This window comes from Hylobates moloch, unplaced genomic scaffold, assembly GCF_009828535.3.
Source record: "Hylobates moloch isolate HMO894 unplaced genomic scaffold, HMol_V3 SCAFFOLD_9, whole genome shotgun sequence".
Lineage (NCBI taxonomy): Eukaryota > Metazoa > Chordata > Mammalia > Primates > Hylobatidae > Hylobates > Hylobates moloch.
In genome coordinates this window covers 61,290,953-61,308,238 of record NW_026652284.1, presented here as the reverse complement: position 1 = coordinate 61,308,238, position 17,286 = coordinate 61,290,953, and the positions used below count along the sequence as shown (strand labels likewise).

Below are 17,286 nucleotides of genomic sequence, written 5' to 3'. Positions count from 1 at the left end.
CTCAAAAAAAAAAAAAAAAAGGTGTAACTTACTCTGCTAGTTTAGGTATAAACAATTTCTACGCAGTCTCGGGCCTCAGTCCTCTCCTTGTGAACTTGTATGTTTTTTCCCGGAAGAAGGGGTGCCAGAGGAGGTGGACAGTCCCTAGTTGAGGCTTGACCTCCTCTTCCCCAACACCTGCAAACGGGCCATCAAATCACTGTCTGGTTTTGTCTTTGTTGACAAAATAAACATGGTTCTTAAAACAAAGGAGATTTAAAAGCTGATAAGAATTAGGATAGGAAAGGGTAGTGTGCGCTTGATTTTTTAAGGGGGCACATTTGACGTTACATCATTTTACTTTTCAGGGAAAAGAAGCCACGACAGCCTGGTGGGGACCATGAGAACCTGATGAACGTGGTGAGCCTGCGTGCATCATCTGCCTGCCTGTCTGTCTGTCCGTGCATGCTCCAGAACATCAGCTACTTATCTAAGTGTGCTCCCATGTGCTCACAACCTGAGTAGAACCCACGGGGAGAGCTAAGCCTAAGTTAAACCGTGGCCCCCTCCACCACACCCTGTTTCTGTAGGTTTCTGGTCACTGTGGCTGGAGGCCTGTGCAGTTCCCCCGTGTTCTCTGGGAGAGCTTCTGAAATGGATGCAGTAGTGCTGCTGCCGGAATGATCCTTAAATGGCTCCAACCTACTGCAGGGATGGGACTTTTTTGCCTCTATTAATTTGCTAGGGCTGTCATAACAAAGGACCGCAAACTGGGTGGCTTAAACAACAAGTTTCTCAGTTCTGGAGGCCAGAAGTCCAAAAATAAAGGTGTTGGCAGGATTGGTTACTTCTGAGGGAAAGTCTGTTCTAGGCCTCTCCTGGGGCTTCTGGTGGTTTGCAGCCAAACTTTGGGTGTGACTTGGTTTGTACAGGCATCACCCCAAATTCTGCCTTCATCTTCCTATGGTGACCTCTGTGTTTCACATCACCTCCCATCTATGCATGGCTGGCTGTGTCCAAGTTTCCCCATTTTATAAAGACACCAGACATATTGGATAGGGCCCACGCTACTCTAGCACGACTTCATATTAACTAGCTTCATCTGCAATGACCGTATTTCCAAATGAGACCATATTCTCAGGTTCTGGGGGTTAGGACTTGGACATGAATTTTGGAGAGACACAGTTCAACCCATAGCAACAGGTCATTAAGCTGGAGGGAGCTTGGGACCCACAACACCCTAGGTACATAACCTAGCCTTGCTGGTGTTTGCCCAGCCCTTGGTATCTTACAGGGTCCTGATGATCCCGAGGCCCTCGGGGATCCACCCTGGCGAGGAACAGCCTGAGAGTGTCCAGGTCCGTCCTTGTCCTCTCTGACCCAGGCCCGTGCTTTTGAATGGCTGAGCAGTCCCAGCCGCTGGGGAGGGGCCCATCGTCACGTTAGCAAGGCAGAGTTCAGAATCTGCCCTGAGTCTCATGGCAGTGCTAAGACAGAAGATTCTTCTTGTTCAGGACATCATTTCTCAAGGTCAAGCAAAAACTGGTTGGGAGGAGAGGGTGCAAACAAGGAAGCATGGATGAGCCAAGGTCTGGGGTAAAACCCACAGCCAGCAGACGTTTGCAGAGATGACCGGGGGGCATCTCCAGTCTAGGCTTCCTGACCTGCCAATTCTCGGGACTCCTCTGGCCCAAGCAGGCAGGAAGTTGTCAGGACTCCCCATTCCTCCTGGGACCCCCAGGATTTTCCTTCCCTCCCCTCTGCATCCACACACCCACCTCACCCTTCACAGCTTTCCTGGGCCCTCGTCACCACTCCTCCCTTTACTCTTTTTCTCGCCCTGTTCCCATCTCTGGTTGTCCACATTGTCCCCACTTCTCATCTGTTCCCAGCGCCCCTGCTCTGCCTGGTGATTGCTGCTGTGGTGGCCTCAGCAGAGGGTGGGAGAGATGGAGGGAACGCCCCACTGTCACTTCTCCCCATGCAGACTCCAGGCCCCTGGAGTCTCTCCACCATTCTCCTCACTCCACCATTCTCCTGGTGCCAGTTGGGTGGTGAGGTGGGGCTGGGGAAGGGCTCCCACTGCCATTCCTCACTTCCTTCTAGAGCAGGGGTTCTGCAGTGTGGCCTGGACCTCCGCCTGCAGCAGCAGCACCTGGGAACTCCTTAGAAATGCGAATTTCCCTGGGGGTGGGACCCAGTGAAAGGCTCACAAGCACCCCAGGTGATCCTGTTGTATGCTCAAGTGTGAGAGCCACTGGCCTAGAGCCCGGGTTCCTGCTGTTCTACTCAAGGTCGCCAGCAGCCCTGGGTGAGATAGGAAGAGAGTGGCAGGTGGATAAAAGGAAAAAGCCGGCTTCCATCCCCCGCCTTCTTCCTCCTCCACCATATAATTCATTATTGCCCCAACCCATAGCCTCATTTATATGGATGTGAATGTCTGTGAGAGAACGCGAGCACGCACAGGAATGCATGCTTACCCGGGCACTGGCACCCATGTACACACGCTCGCCCACCCAGCTCTCTTTAAGAGCTTCTCAGCTCCTAGATCTTATACAACTTGAGGCTTCTTCATCTCATAGAAGCAAAGATTAGGAATAGTAGTTAGAGCCTAGATTATGGTAACTTCAGCTGTGATCGATTATGCTGTTATGGGCCCACGTGGGAGCCTTCCTCCCCCCACACCCGTGCCTGCCCATTTATAACATCATTTCTGGGATATTAGCACCTGCATTGCAAGTTCCTGGCAACCTAACACAGTGACCCATCTCACTGGGGGCTCATCAGACGTGAATGAGCTGCAGTGGATGGAAACAGCTGACTTCCAATACACTTTTGGATCATTGCACAGCATGAACTATCTGCTGTGTATTATTGGCTTCCAATAAAGAGTCAGAGAATTTGTGAGGCCAACTTGCAAAGGTTCATGTGCTGTTTACATCACAACTTTCCTTGTAGAATCCTGGAGCATGAGATAGCCTCTTGGAACATGCAGGCTGTGAGAAGAACAGGGAGCAAATCACATTTGCAGTGATTCAGGCTGCATCCTGAGACAAGTTGGGTATTTAAAGAAATACACGAACACCAACTTGCTTTCTGACTACTCTTAGCTATAGCTGAGCCAGGCATATTGTTCTGGGTAGCATCTACACATTCTATCCCTGCAGAAAACCAACTATTGATGCCATTCTTCCCTCTAAATGTCCTAAGTTTATTTGTGAGAATAAGAAAGATTTGCAGAGCTGGACACAGTGGCTCATGCCTGTAATCCCAGCACTTTGGGAGGCTGGGGTGGGCACATGGCTTGAGGCTAGGAGTTCGAGACCAGCCTGAGCAATATAGCAAGATCCCATCTCTTAAAATTTGTTTCAAATTAGCCAGATGTAGTGGCACATACCTGTAGTCCCACCTATTCCAGAGGCTGAGGCAGGAGGATCTCTTGGGCCCAGGAGTTTGAGACTTCAGTGAGTTAGAATCATGCTACTGCACTCCAGCCTGGGCAACAAGGTGAGACCTCATCTTAAAAAAAAAAAAAAAAAAAAGTTCGCAGAGCTAATTTTCAGCATATTATTGTTTCTGTGAACCTAGCAGCCAGAGGCTTTGCTGGTTCTAAAATAGTTTCAGAAATCAATAGCATTATCTATCTCTGACCAGATTTAAGTCTGTTCCCTTCACATGACAAAGGGTGATGATGCCTTTCCACGTTTCTCATAGCATGGCACACCTTTACCAATAATGTTTTACAGCACCTGTGTTGTAAGGATGAGGCTGCTGTGGTCTTTTTCAACGAGTCCCCTTCCTGCCTTGAGCTAAGGGAATTGATATCTCACAACCTGCCTATAGCCCTGTGTAGGTCACCAGGCAGGAAGCTCTGCACATGGCTTTGGAAGATTCCCAGTGCCCCTAAGATTCTGGGACAACAGTGTCTAATAGAACTTTCCGCAGTGCTGGAAGTGTTCTGTATCTCCTATTGGATATGGTATGCACTGGCCACATGTGGCTATTGAGTGCTTGAAATGTGACTAGTCAACAAGGAACTCAATTTAGTTTATTTTATTTTACTTAATTTAAATCTAAAAACAGTAGCTCCCCTCAATCTGTAGTTTTGATTTCTGCAGTTTCAGTTACCCACAGTCAACCACAATCCAAAAATAGGTGAGAACCATACAAGATATTTTGAGAGAAAGGAAGAGCACATTCACATAACTTTCATTATATTATAGTTATTGTTTTATTATCAGTGGTTATTGTTAAATTACTGTACTTATAAATCAAATAGCATCATAGGTATAACATACATGGATAGGAAAAGACATCGTCTATATAGAGTTCAGTACTACTCATGGTTTTAGGCATCCACTGGGGGTCTTGAAATGTACCCTCTGCAGATAAGGGGGGACTATTGTGGGAGATTCTGTTTTCTGTTTCCGCTGTTTTAATTTTTTGAAAAAGCCATGGATCTTCTCCTCTGCTCTGCAGTCCAGATTCTTAGCAATGTGATGCATTTCTTTTTGTTTTTGTTTTTGTTTTCAGCCTTCAGACAAAGAGATGTTCAGCCATTCAGTTACTAGCCTGGCAACAGACGCTCCTGCCAGCAGTGAGCAGAATGGGGCACTGACCAATGGGGACAGTAAGTTCTGCAAAAACACCAGCTTTCCACACAGGCCTCATCACCTCTCAAGTCCTAGGTTTCAAAATACGTAGCTCAAAAAGTAGGAAATGTGTTATTGCTCAGTTTTAGTATTACTAGCAGTTTTAGCAGAACACCTCGTTTGGATGAATAATACTACTTATTAATCCACTTCTGTGTGCCAGGCATTGTTCTAAGACTGGTACATGTACTAATTCATTTACTCTTTTAGTACATTTTAGTACATTTACATGTACTAATTCGTTTACCCCACGAGATTACTGTTACTAATAATAATAGCACTACCCTGTAAGATAGGTATTATTACTCTTCACAATTTAAAGGTGACAAAACTGGGCACATCGCTGCTGTAACAATATTACCACAAACCTCATGCCTTAAAATAACAAAATTTATTGACTTGCAATGCTGAGGTCAGAAGTCTCAAATGGGTCTCACTGGGCTAAAATCAGGGCATCCATAGGCCTGTGGTCCTTCCTGAAACCTCAAGGAGAATCCATTGGCCTCTCCCTCATTCTTCACATCCCTCTCTGACCCTCCCCCCTCCCAATTCACTTATAGGGACCCCTGTGATTACATTGGGCCCACCTGGATAATCCAGGCTTCCCTCTCATCCCAGAGTCGTCTAATTAACAGCCTTAATTCCACCTGTAACCCGAATCCCTCCATACCCTCCACAAAACATAACACATTTACAGGTTCCAGGAATTAGGAGGCAGACATTTTTCAGGGTCGTTCTGCCTTCCACAGAGATGTTGCCAATTTGCCTGATATCATATAGTCAGCGGGCTAAGGATCTATAATTGGAACCAGGCAGTCTGATCCCTGGGCACACACTCAGCCATTCTGCATCACCTCTACACCAGGCACTGTATACCCTTGCTGATGGAAGGAGCAGCTAGGTTTCCTTCATGCTTTAGAGTTTACACCATGCTTTCACCTGAGGTAGGAGGGCGTCCTGTTACCCCTGTTTACTGATAAGGAGACTGTGGGGTAATCAGGACACCAGTGCCTGTTCTCTGTCTACCATGATGTAGACAACTAGAACCAGAGAGCAAAAGTTCACCCCCTCCGTGGTGATCAGGGATTTAGAACACACAGGGGTGTTGGTAAGTTCAGAAGGATTGGGGGATCCATTGTCATTTTTTCACGTACCCCTTGGAGACACTATTTCTAATTTCCCCAGAGTGAGACACTAATGGAATAACTTGCTTACTTTGTGTCTGCATCCTAAGGGCAGGGCTTTCTGTTTCATTGAATGATGTCTCTGCAGCACCCTGCACCATCCCTGGTGCATGGCAGGCACTCACAACATGGTTGACAAAGGGACGACTTCATATAATAGCATATCTGTGGCTGGCCAAGAATTTCACATTCGGTTTTTTCTAATTTGAGGTAGGAATGTTGGTGGGGGGATGAGATGGAAGCAAGGTATGAGATGCCGGTCCCTTTGTGCTAATGGCGAAGGGTGCATGTTTGCCCTGTAGTTTCTATTATGTCTGCCAAACAAAAGTGACCTGTGTGAAAGAGGGTGGTTACCAATAATTCCCTCCACACAGGCAGGGGTCAGTGGGTCTGGGGACCATGGTCACTGCACATGCTGCCTTTCTGGTGTCCAGTCTCCCATAGTTCAGCTGCATCAAACTGGTCATCTTCTGGTCACATTGGACAATCTGCCTACAAGAGTCTCATTGGAGTGACATTAAGGAAAGTAATTGTGAACTACACTTAGAGCCAAGATAACTTACTAAATCTTGTATTGGGAAAGATATAAGGAACAGCTTTATTTTAAACTGTGATTGAAGTAGGATACCAACTGACGGTCATAACAACTATAATTTGTGCCTGAGAGTTAAATAAAAAGCACGCATCTTGATTTAATCTGACTTTATATTACCTGATTCTCAGTAATGATTATTGAAAGACTTGCCTTTCTCCACTTTTAATGTGTGTGCTGCTTTAGTTCTTTCAGAGGACAGTACTCTGACCTGCATGCAGCATTACGAGGAAGTCCAGACATCGGCTTCGGATCTGCTGGATTCCCAGGATAGCACAGGGAAGCCAAAATGTCATCAGAGTCGGGAGCTGCCCAGAATCCCTCCCGAGAGTGCAGTGGATACCATGCTCATGGCGAGAAGTGTGGACGGGGACCAGGGGCTGGGGATGGAAGGGCCCTATGAAGTGCTCAAGGACAGCTCCTCCCAAGAAAACATGGTGGAGGACTGCTTGTATGAAACTGTGAAAGAGATCAAGGAGGTGGCTGCAGCTGCACACCTGGAGAAAGGCCCCAGTGGCAAGGCAAAATCTACTTCTGCCTCAAAAGAGCTCCCAGGGCCCCAGCCTGAAGGCAAAGCTGAGTTTGCTGAATATGCCTCGGTGGACAGAAACAAAAAATGTCGTCAAAGTGTTAATGTAGAGAGTATCCTTGGAAATTCATGTGATCCAGAAGAGGAGGCCCCACCACCTGTCCCTGTTAAGCTTCTGGACGAGAATGAAAACCTTCAGGAGAAGGAAGGGGGAGAGGCAGAAGAGAGTGCCACAGACACGACCAGTGAAACTAACAAGGTGGGCAGTGGCGTTTTTGTTTTGCCTTTGTGGGTTCCTGTTCTGGTTAGGAATCTAGCTGGCCCTGGAGTTGTTCTGGGAAATATCTGCAAACACTTTCCAGTTTGTTGAATGATGAGAGCTGTTTTCATGTAAGCTGTGTTTGGCTTTTTCCCCCTCCAAGTAATAAAATACCAAAAACTTGTATTTATCAAATATTTCTCTCAGCACCTTACTTGGATATTTTCACATTTTTTCCATCATGTCTAATTAGGGCCAAATCTTGTTTGCTTCATTTTGAAGTCCAGGAATTAAGTAGAGAAACTGGACTCTTGGCCCACACATTTTACCCATTCTGCTTGTTGGCTGCCTCAGCAGCATGGTGACCTTTCCCCTTCCAGGATCCCCAAAAATCAGCATGCACAGCAACAGGCACCATGGGAACCAACTCACAGGTGCCCCTAGTTGTATCTGATTGTACAAACCTTCATATAAATCAATAGATCTTATTTTGTGACCATTTCTAAACTATAGCCTATACTTCCTAAATTTAGATATTCAACAAAGCTGTAAAATGCATTAGCAATCCACACCTTCTGTATGTGTCTGATAACTTGATATCTGAGCCACGATGAAGTTCACATCCCTAGTTGTTAAAATCTCTTTGGGATTTAACTAGGCCCATCTACTTCAGGCAACTAATAATTAATATCTGTTTTCTACACAGGAAAAGAGGAAGGTTCTCTCTTCTATTCAGATTTTCGTAGGAAGGACAAGTAGCAGGTTAGCCAGTCACTAGTAGCCTTAAAAACCTTCCGTAGTTCGGCCGGGCACGGTGGCTCACGCTTGTAATCCCAGCACTTTGGGAGGCCGAGGCGGGTGGATCACGAGGTCAGGAGATCGAGACCACAGTGAAACCCCGTCTCTACTAAAAATGCAAAAAATTAGCCGGGCGTGGTGGCGGGCGCCTGTAGTCCCAGCTACTCGGAGAGGCTGAGGCAGGAGAATGGCGTGAACCCGGGAGGCGGAGCTTGCAGTGAGCCGAGATTGCGCCACTGCACTCCAGCCTGGGCGACAGAGCGAGACTCCGTCTCAAAAAAAAAAACCTTCCGTAGTTCATGGCCAGAGGCGAACCCTCACTCTGTTTGTATAAATTAGACCAAGAAAGTCATTCTTTGTGCTGTTCTCTGAATGCATTTCAACTTTTCGTATTATCCATGAAATCAGCTGTTGAGAGCACCAGTAAAAGGGTTTATGAACATGTTCATAAAACGGAAAAATGCAGTCCAATTTTTTGCCCTTCATAGAACCAAAGACCATAAACCTGATGTAAAGTTCATGCTGCCTAAACCAGATAAAGCTTTTTACTTACAAGCATTAGAAAGATAAGACGCTGAGTTGTCTAACCATTGCTAATAAACAGTTCTCCAGATTTCACATTAAAAACTAGAACTACTCATCTGGAAATAAAATTATCCTTCCACAATATAGTAAAAATGAGTAATCCATCATCTTTATATAAACAACCCTAATTTTAAGTGAGTTGAGGGTTTGAAGTATTTAATATTCATTCATTTATTTAACAAAAGATCTGAATGGGCACCTGCTGTGTGCCACACAGTCTTCCATTGCTGGAAACAAAACATATACATGAACAAAATCCCTGCCCTGTAGAACGTACATCTTAGTGGGAAGAGACCGACATAAAGTTTAAAGTTTATAAGAGAAAAAAATAGAACCGAATAATGGGGACTGAGAAAACAGGCGGGGAGTACAGTTTTGGATAGAGTGGTCAGGGCCTGCCCAGCTATGAAGGTGACGTTTGAGTTAAAGGAGCCAAGGGGGTGAGGTTTGTGCTTTTGTGGAAAGAGCACATGAAGCAGAGGGGATGCCCAGTGTGAGGCCCCTGAGGCTAGAGCTTGTAACTGGCTTTTTAAGGGAAGAGGAGGGGACTGCTGTGGCTGGAGAGGGAAGAGCAAGGACAGCAGTGAGGAGGAAGAGAACCAGAGCTCGATCCTGGATGGCCTTGGCTTATAGTCTGAACACTAATAATGTCACTAGAGTGCTGAGCAGCAGAATGGCACAACCCAGCCTATGTTTTCAAAGGATCCCTCTGACTCCGGTTTTGAAATAAAGGGTAGAAGTGAGGAGAACAATTGGGTGGTGACTCTAATAAACCAGATTAGAAATGGCGGTGGCCTGGATCAGGGAAGAGGCAGCAGAGGTGATGAGAAAAGCTAAGCCAGAGCCAAGAGATTTGCGGATGGCTCCTACGCGTAGTGAGATAAAGAAGAGGCAGTGATGAGTATGAGGCTGGGCCCAACATGTGGGAGAGATGGAATTGCCATTAACTGAAATGAAGAGGATACAGGCAGAGCAGGTTTTGGGGGGGGAACCAGCATTCAGTGTTGGGTATGTTTAACTTGAGATACCGATTGGACTTCCAAGTAGAGCTTATCAGATGGTAGCTGGATTGATGAGCCGGGTAAAGAGGAAAGGCCAGGGCTGGATTTGCTGATGTGGGAGTCATCCACAGAATGTGGTTTTAAAAGTCATGAGATTGGATGAGGTCACAGGATAGGTGAGTGTAAATAGAGGCTGGAAGAGCTCCAAGAGTAGAGATCTGGAAAAGGAACCAGCAGAAGAGACCGAAGTAGGAAACAAAAACAGGAAAGTTGTGGAGTCCTGGAAGCCAGTGAAGAACATGTCCAGGAAGGAAGGAGAGGTGGGCCGCTCTGCCGAGTGCAGCGGGTAGGTCAGGGAAGGTGAGTCTCATTGGTGCCCTTGACAAGAGCAGTCTCTGTGGAATGGTAGAGGCAGAAACGTGACTGAAATGGATTAGAAAGAGAATAGGAAGAGAAAAATTGTTCGGTTGACTTTTTAGACAACTCTTTAAAAGATTTTGCTATAAAGAAGTGAGACAGGCTGGGCGCAGTGACTCATGCCTGTAATCATAACACTTTGGGAGGATCACTTGAAACCAGGTGTTTGAGACCAGCCTGGGCAATGTAGCAGCACCCTGTCTCTACAAAAAATACAAAAATTAACTGGGCATGGTGGCGTGCACCTGTAGTCCCAGCTACTTGGGAGGCTGAGATGGGACAGTGGCTTGAGCCTGGGAGGTCAAGGCTGCAGTGAGCAAAGATCACGCCACTGCATCCCAGCCTGGATGACAGAGTGAGACGCTGTCAAAAAAAAAAAAAAAAAAGGAAATGAGATAATGAGTAGGTAGAATTTCGGAGTAGGACTGGGTTTGTTTTGTTTTTAGAATGAGAGAAACAACAGCATGTTTGCATGTGGCTGGGAATGATCCCACACTGGGAGAATTCCTGGCTCAGTATTCACACATGGGTATGTGGAGACAGGGTCTAGTGTGTAGGAAGGAGGGGATCGCCTGAAGGAGGAACGTGGAAAATCCATTTGACAGGGAGGAAAGAAAATAGATTAATGCAGAGGCTGAGGGTGGGGGTAAGAGTTGATACAAATTTCTTCTGATTCCTTCAGTTTTCTTAGCCAACTAGGAAGCAAGATCATCTGCTCAGAATGAAGATAGGTGAGGAGGTGTTGGAAGTCTGGGGAGAAGAGGAGAAGATGCAAAGTAGACTGTGAATTGAGCAGAGACTGGGTATATTGGGGAAGCATCGGATGATACGGAGTGGCTTTAAGGGCTCACTAGAGGGTTGAGTTCATGCATGATTGGCAGTTGACTATGGAGCTTAAGCTTAGTAAAGCAGTACAGGACACCAAGAAGAAGGGCAGATGTTGAAAGCATGAATGGGTCCCAATGGTGTTGAAGGAGCATTGGAACTGGGTTACGGAAGGAGTGAGCTTTGACAACGAGCACTGGTCTGAAAGGGGTTGCAAGGAGTTGGGCTGGTGGAGAGGCTGTGGTTTAGAAAGGCCTGGGGTGCAGTCATGAGGGTGCTGAGGTCGGGGTTGGACATGGAGAGGGGACACAGAGCACAAAATCAGTGGGGGCAGGGGAAGTCAAGGAACTGAAGGGCGGGATTTAGAAGGATACACGTTTGTTGAGGTCACCAAAAATTAAGACAAGGGATGTGTTAGAGAATCAGTTAACCAAGAGCCAAAATCCTTGAGAAATCAGGCAGGGGGCAAGACACGAAATATGAGTCAGTTTCTCCATTAGCTTTGAAGTTTCCAAATGACTTAAGGATCTTTCTGATGACGCCAGCAAACTGTAGAAGTATAAAATTCAGGCATTTGATAAAGAAACACCATGTTTTTAAATATTAATCCTCCATGGATGATCAATCCTTCAGTGGCAATTAGGACTTGAAACAGTAGTCTAAATAATTATTTTGGCTTCTTTGTACCTACAGATCCAAATACAAAATTAGAGGAAATTTCTCTAAGGATAATACTACTAGATATCCCTGAACATCATACATGTGGTAATAGATTGCATAAGTGTTTGTTTCTCTTCCCATAATTTCTTCGTGGTTCCATAAAAATCATTTGAAAACGTTTCTAGACAGATTATGAGGAAACATGTGCAAAAGAAAGGTTAGATTGTTAACGTCGAACTACTTTCCTTGGCTTGTGTTTGTTCTGACAGAGATTTAGCTCATTGTCATACAAGTCTCGGGAAGAAGACCCCACTCTCACGGAAGAAGAGGTAAGTTTTGTTTCTTTTTAAAAAGAGAAAACTGTAGTAAAGAATAGAGCCTCTCCCCTTGAATAAATGCACTGTAATGTTACCCTTTGAAAGAGCTGAAATGTTCTCCTATGCCTATGTTTGGAGATCAAGACTTGGGATGTTGGTTTTATAATGGCTCGGAGAGACTGACGGGCAGGCCAGACAAGAAGGATGGCAGGACAAGCAGTCAGCTCAGGAAAAGAAACTGAGCAGGAAAGCAGGGTGAGGAAAAATAGAGAGGGCAGGGGAGAAGAGTGAGAAGAGAAAAATTCCAGCATGGGAGCAGTCAGCAGTCAGGAAGACCACATCAGAAGGAAATGAATCATGGGTTGGAAAATTCAGGAAATTAGAACAGGTGAGTGTAGGGAATTTGCTCCCACCTGGGAGACAGAAAGAGGATGTCTCCATGTAGCAATTTGGATGCTGAGAGCAGATTAACTTCAGTAAGTACAGTTCCAGGCTGGAGCTAGGGTCAGACATAGCAGCCAACAAGAACAGATCACATATTCCCAAGCACCGGGGTGCAAAATTCACGAGTTAGATTTTCAATGAAGCATTAAAATTGTTAAAGCCAGTATTTTATATATATATATGTGAAATATGTGTATATACACATATTCCTTTTGACTGTTTTTCATATGTATATATATAAATGTCGAGCTGTGCTCAGAGAGCTAAACATCTTAATTGATCTAGCTGCATATAGCTTCTATCTGGAATTCCTAGCAGAGTAAATTGTGTACATGTACAAGAGCAAAGTACATATGCAGATACATCACTTCCTATAGGACTCTGAGTAAAGCATTAGAATATGGAGATAGACACCCACGTTGAATGTTCAAAGAGCAAAAATGCTTTCCCTAGGTGATATGGCCCACCCTCGTCCATGTTTCTACCTCCAGAATGGACCTGCCATCTGTCTATCTGGTTGCACAGACCAAAACCTAGGGGTCATCTCGATACTTCCTTTTCCTCACTGTCCTCCAACACAGTCAATTGCCAAGACCCATCAGTTGCACCTCCAAACTGTTTTCTTTGTGTACCCACCTCCCTCAAGCCCACTGTGGCCGCCCCTCCCTAGGCCAGAGCAGTCCCCTCCTGCTGGTCCCTGGCAGCTCCTTGGCTTCCCTCCACTCTGTTTTCTACTCTGCAGCCAAAGTGATCCCATTTGGGACAAGAAGGTAAAATATATAGGAGTTCTGGGAATTAAAGACTATGTAAAATTTTAAATTGCTCCTTATCTTACATTTGTTTGTATTTTTTGAAACAGGACCTAGTTATACTGATGAATTTTTAACATGACATAACTATGACTCACAGACATTCATTTTAGGACAAAGAGGAAAAATAAATATAAAAGTTTTTTTGTATTTATGTAATTTAATGTTAAACAGTCCAGACTGAAGCTGAGATCTGAGCTTTAAGTTCTATTATCCCAATTTAACAGAATGTTGTGGAAAGGATTGATTAGAAAAAGAAGAGAAATGGGGAAAGGGAAGAGAGTAACTTCTGAGAATATAGCAACAATTTGCAGACTGACGAATAACAATGAAAGTTTTAAAGAGAAAAATTGAGAAGCTAAACAGCAAGGGGGCTGGAAGAGAAACCTGTATACAAAATAAAAATAATAGTCATAATAGTCATAGAAAACAGTCAAAAGGAATATGAGAAGACTCAAGAAGCTTTTATAAAAGTTGAAATGTACAGTGAGACCCTCTGCACACTAGGTTCATTCCCAGAGTCAATATTAAATTGCAAGTTAATGAATGAGGACAAAGGCCAAGAAGACCAAGTACTCTTACAAAGAGTGAGGGGCATTAATGGCAGGCACCAGTGGAAAGAAGGCTGAGGAGAGAAGCTAACGGTGGTGAGGAGCTGACTCCCATTGTTACAATCTAGGTCAAGGTACGTTTTCCCTCCTTGATGATACCAGGTGATGAATACACTGGTATGCCATCTCCCCTCACCACTGTCATCCATTGTTTACCCTTTTATAATCTGTCCACATATAATGTTTGGCTTGGACCACCATTTAGATAATACGTTCTCTGTTTGCACTTCATTATAAACAGCAGTGAATTTTTTTATTAAATTCAAAAAATTATAATTCTTCTATTCTGAGAGCAGTTTTTTCATTAAAACCTCTAAGGTGAGAATGTTAATCATTTCATATTCATTAGGATAGTCAGATCAACATAGCAAGAGTTTTCCAAAGACTGTTTTTCTGAACTGTAAACCCTTGGATTGTCAAAGCCTCACCAAACTGAGCCAGCCACCAGCCTGTAATGAAAAGTTCTCGTGCAAATGACCAGTTAGCATGTGGCAGTCCTGTCTTAAGAAGCTTTTGAGGCCAGCTGGAAACTTCACCCGCAGTATGTGAGAAAAGTGAAAGCAGGAAAATGTCCCTCAGCCCTTGGGAAGCCAGGCATCTGTGAGGAAGCATGTTCATGTATTTCCTGGGTATTTGAATGAATCAAATCACTGTGATAAAAAATAAACACAGGTAATGAAGGGTATTTTTACTTATTTCCAACTATGATTTTTCACGATAAAATAATACTCCCCAAAAGTCTCCTAATTAGTATATTTAATCTTCACAATGAATGAAATCCCTGTTGATATTGGAGGTGATACAGGATTTATTAGTGAGACTGTGAGGGTGTGCTTGGAAAGCCACTGGCTCTTAATAGTATCCTGTAAGTTGTCATTTCTGACCTGGCTGGTTGCAAGCGAGAATGAGTTTTCCCACTGAAGAAAACTAGACTTGGACTGTCAACGTCTGTTTAACCAGTAATATGCAACTAAGTCAAAAAATAATGGACAGGAATACCCTTTCGGATATATGTGTACCACCAACGAGAATCCAGCAACGGGTGTTGGAGACCACTGTGATGCAGGAAGCATGGAGTAGTCTAATTCAGAGTTCTTATACTTTACTGGCCATCAGAATCAGCACCAGTTGCTGGGCCCCAGCCCCGAGGTTCTGATTTGGTGGTTCTGGGGCGAGGCCTGAGAACTTGCCTTTCTGACAAATTCCCAGATCCTGCTGCTGCTGGTTTACAGCCCACACTTTGAGAATCGCTGGTCTACTATGTGTTTTCTGTCCTTTTTTGTAAAGCAGTGGAGCCCTTTTTCAGGCAAAATATCATTCTGACACAGAAATGAAATAAAACACATGCTGTGGTCAGTTCCCCGGGGGCTTTGGGAGCTTCCCACTCCACCTCTCCTCAAATTCCTCAGCAGACCCAAGAAAACTGAGTTTTCATGGAATTAAGGGAATATGACTGATCTAGTTAACACAGTTGAAGATAATGTGTGTACTTATTCTCTAGTAATGTGCTCCGTAATTAGTACAGATAAGAAAGAACAAATCTTTAAGGAGTACAGACACAGAAGCCCAGGAGTGCTCAATATGTAGCTTGTCACTAGAAAGAGGGAGGGGGAAGTCACAGCTGGAAGTTTATTCAACTCTCCCTTTGTTTCCTAGATCTCAGCTATGTACTCATCGGTGAATAAACCTGGACAGTTAGTGAATAAATCGGGACAGTCGCTTACAGTTCCGGAGTCCACCTACACCTCCATTCAAGGGGACCCGCAGAGGTCACCCTCCTCCTGTAATGATCTCTATGCTACTGTTAAAGACTTCGAAAAAACTCCAAACAGCATACTTCCACCAGCAGGGAGGCCCAGCGAGGAGCCAGAGCCTGATTATGAAGCGATACAGACTCTCAACAGAGAGGAAGAAAAGGCCACCCTGGGGACCAATGGCCACGACGGTCTCGTCCCAAAGGAGAACGACTACGAGAGCATTAGTGACTTGCAGCAAGGTAGAGATATTACCAGGCTCTAGCAACCCAGAAGACAACCCTGGGTAGCCTGTGATCAGTGTCTGGGGACGTTTCTTCCGTGGAAGAGAAGAAGTGACACAAACCTATACTTCCTATGCTGCTTTAGTCACCTGAAGATGGTTAGAGAGACCCTGTCAACTGTTCTCCCAGTTGTTCAGTTTCTGAGACAGAGAGGTACGGACTAGGCTGCACCTGAGTGTGCCCCTGCCTGCCAGATGGACAGGCACACCCAAGCACATCTCCCTCCTGCACCCTCACCACCCACAAAAAATCCCAGCTGTCAGTGGTCTCATCTCATTAGTGAGGAAAGCCAAGCTGTATGGAAAAACTGCACTCACCAAGGACCGCAATGCCCCCAGCCTAAAGTACTGCCATTCAGAAGAGCAGGTTTTTCTTCTTCCCTTTCCTTTTCTTTGCCTGCTATTGACTTTAAGGCTTTTTCCCCCTTGAAATGTCTAGATTCCTGTGGTTCATTCCAAGGAAATTTTCACACAAAGCTTGGCCTTTGCCCTCAAGGTAGGTGTTTTAGGATGGTGACAAACCATGGCTGCTGCTTTCTGCCCAGCTCGCCAGTCCTCCCCAAAGAGCTGCACGTCAGCACCTGGGGATCTGGACCCTGCGGGTGAAGGGACTGGGGAGGGACGTCCCTGGAGTCTCTTCTGTCTTTGTTCCTTCTTATTTTGGCATTCTATATCAGTAGCCTCTCCCCAAAGTACTTGAAGTCAGTTTTAGATGCTTTATTTTATTTTTCTAGTCAAAAACGTGTTTCCCCCAGTGTTTGAAAACTCATCCGAGCCTTTTCAGTATTTTCCATGAGTATTGTGGTACTTCTAGACTTGTTTAAGCCCAGAACTCATTCCTTCAAAACAGAGAGCCTTAATCTTTATGTTGGGACACAGACCACATATTTGGACGGCAGCCATGCATCCATCTCTGCAGGGCTGTGGACATGAATGTGTATTTCCCATGGTCTCCGCTGCCCACACCAACAGTGTGGCATCTCATAAGTTAACTGCTACCCTAAGGTAATCTAAGATTAAAATGTAAATATTTATTTTTGTTATGTAAGTTTATAAGATGTTTTATGTTCAATGCCTAATTTCTCAAAAGTGCCAGAAAAAAAAATGTATATTAACTATTTTGATTTTAGGTACAATGATTTATACTCTCCTTTTGAAAAGATATCATAAAGCACATAAGCTAGATCATTACAAGCAGCTGTTATCTTTTTTCTAGTCAAGTGTTTAAAACACTGATGGTTTTTAAAGACTCACCTTTTTAAATGGTACTTGGAGCTCCTGATTCAAATTACCTAGACCCCCTAGAGAAATAAATGGAATATACATACATAATCATTTTCAGTGGTTTATGGTGGGCAATATTGCAATACTTGAAATGGTAAAAATGGAAAGAAGAACAAAATATGATGAGAGGTGGCTGTGAACTATAAACCTCATAAAAGTGTCATAATTCCATTAAGGTTTAATTATATTTTTTCAGAAAACAGTGATGAATTCTGTAGTCCAGTGCTTGCCAATGCAAATTGCCTGTTGGAATCTTCTTCCTATATTTTGCAAACATCAGTGGCTGAAATAACTCAGAGTAAG

The 17,286-nt window shown here is 44.5% G+C and overlaps 1 protein-coding gene across 3 annotated transcripts in view; it reads left to right on the top strand.

The window, feature by feature from the left end:
• The window catches only part of PAG1 (phosphoprotein membrane anchor with glycosphingolipid microdomains 1), a 136,221-nt gene extending 119,671 nt beyond the window's left edge, over positions 1-16,550 (top strand). For all 3 annotated transcript variants that reach the window (XM_058444620.1, XM_032759914.2, XM_058444621.1), the window contains exons 5-9: positions 348-399; positions 4,513-4,609; positions 6,594-7,195; positions 11,751-11,810; positions 15,319-16,550. In XM_058444620.1, coding sequence (XP_058300603.1) covers positions 348-399; positions 4,513-4,609; positions 6,594-7,195; positions 11,751-11,810; positions 15,319-15,681 — 1,174 coding nt within the window. In that variant the 3' untranslated portion in view covers positions 15,682-16,550. The remainder of the gene's footprint in view (positions 1-347; positions 400-4,512; positions 4,610-6,593; positions 7,196-11,750; positions 11,811-15,318) is intronic.
• Positions 16,551-17,286: the final 736 nt, after the last annotated feature.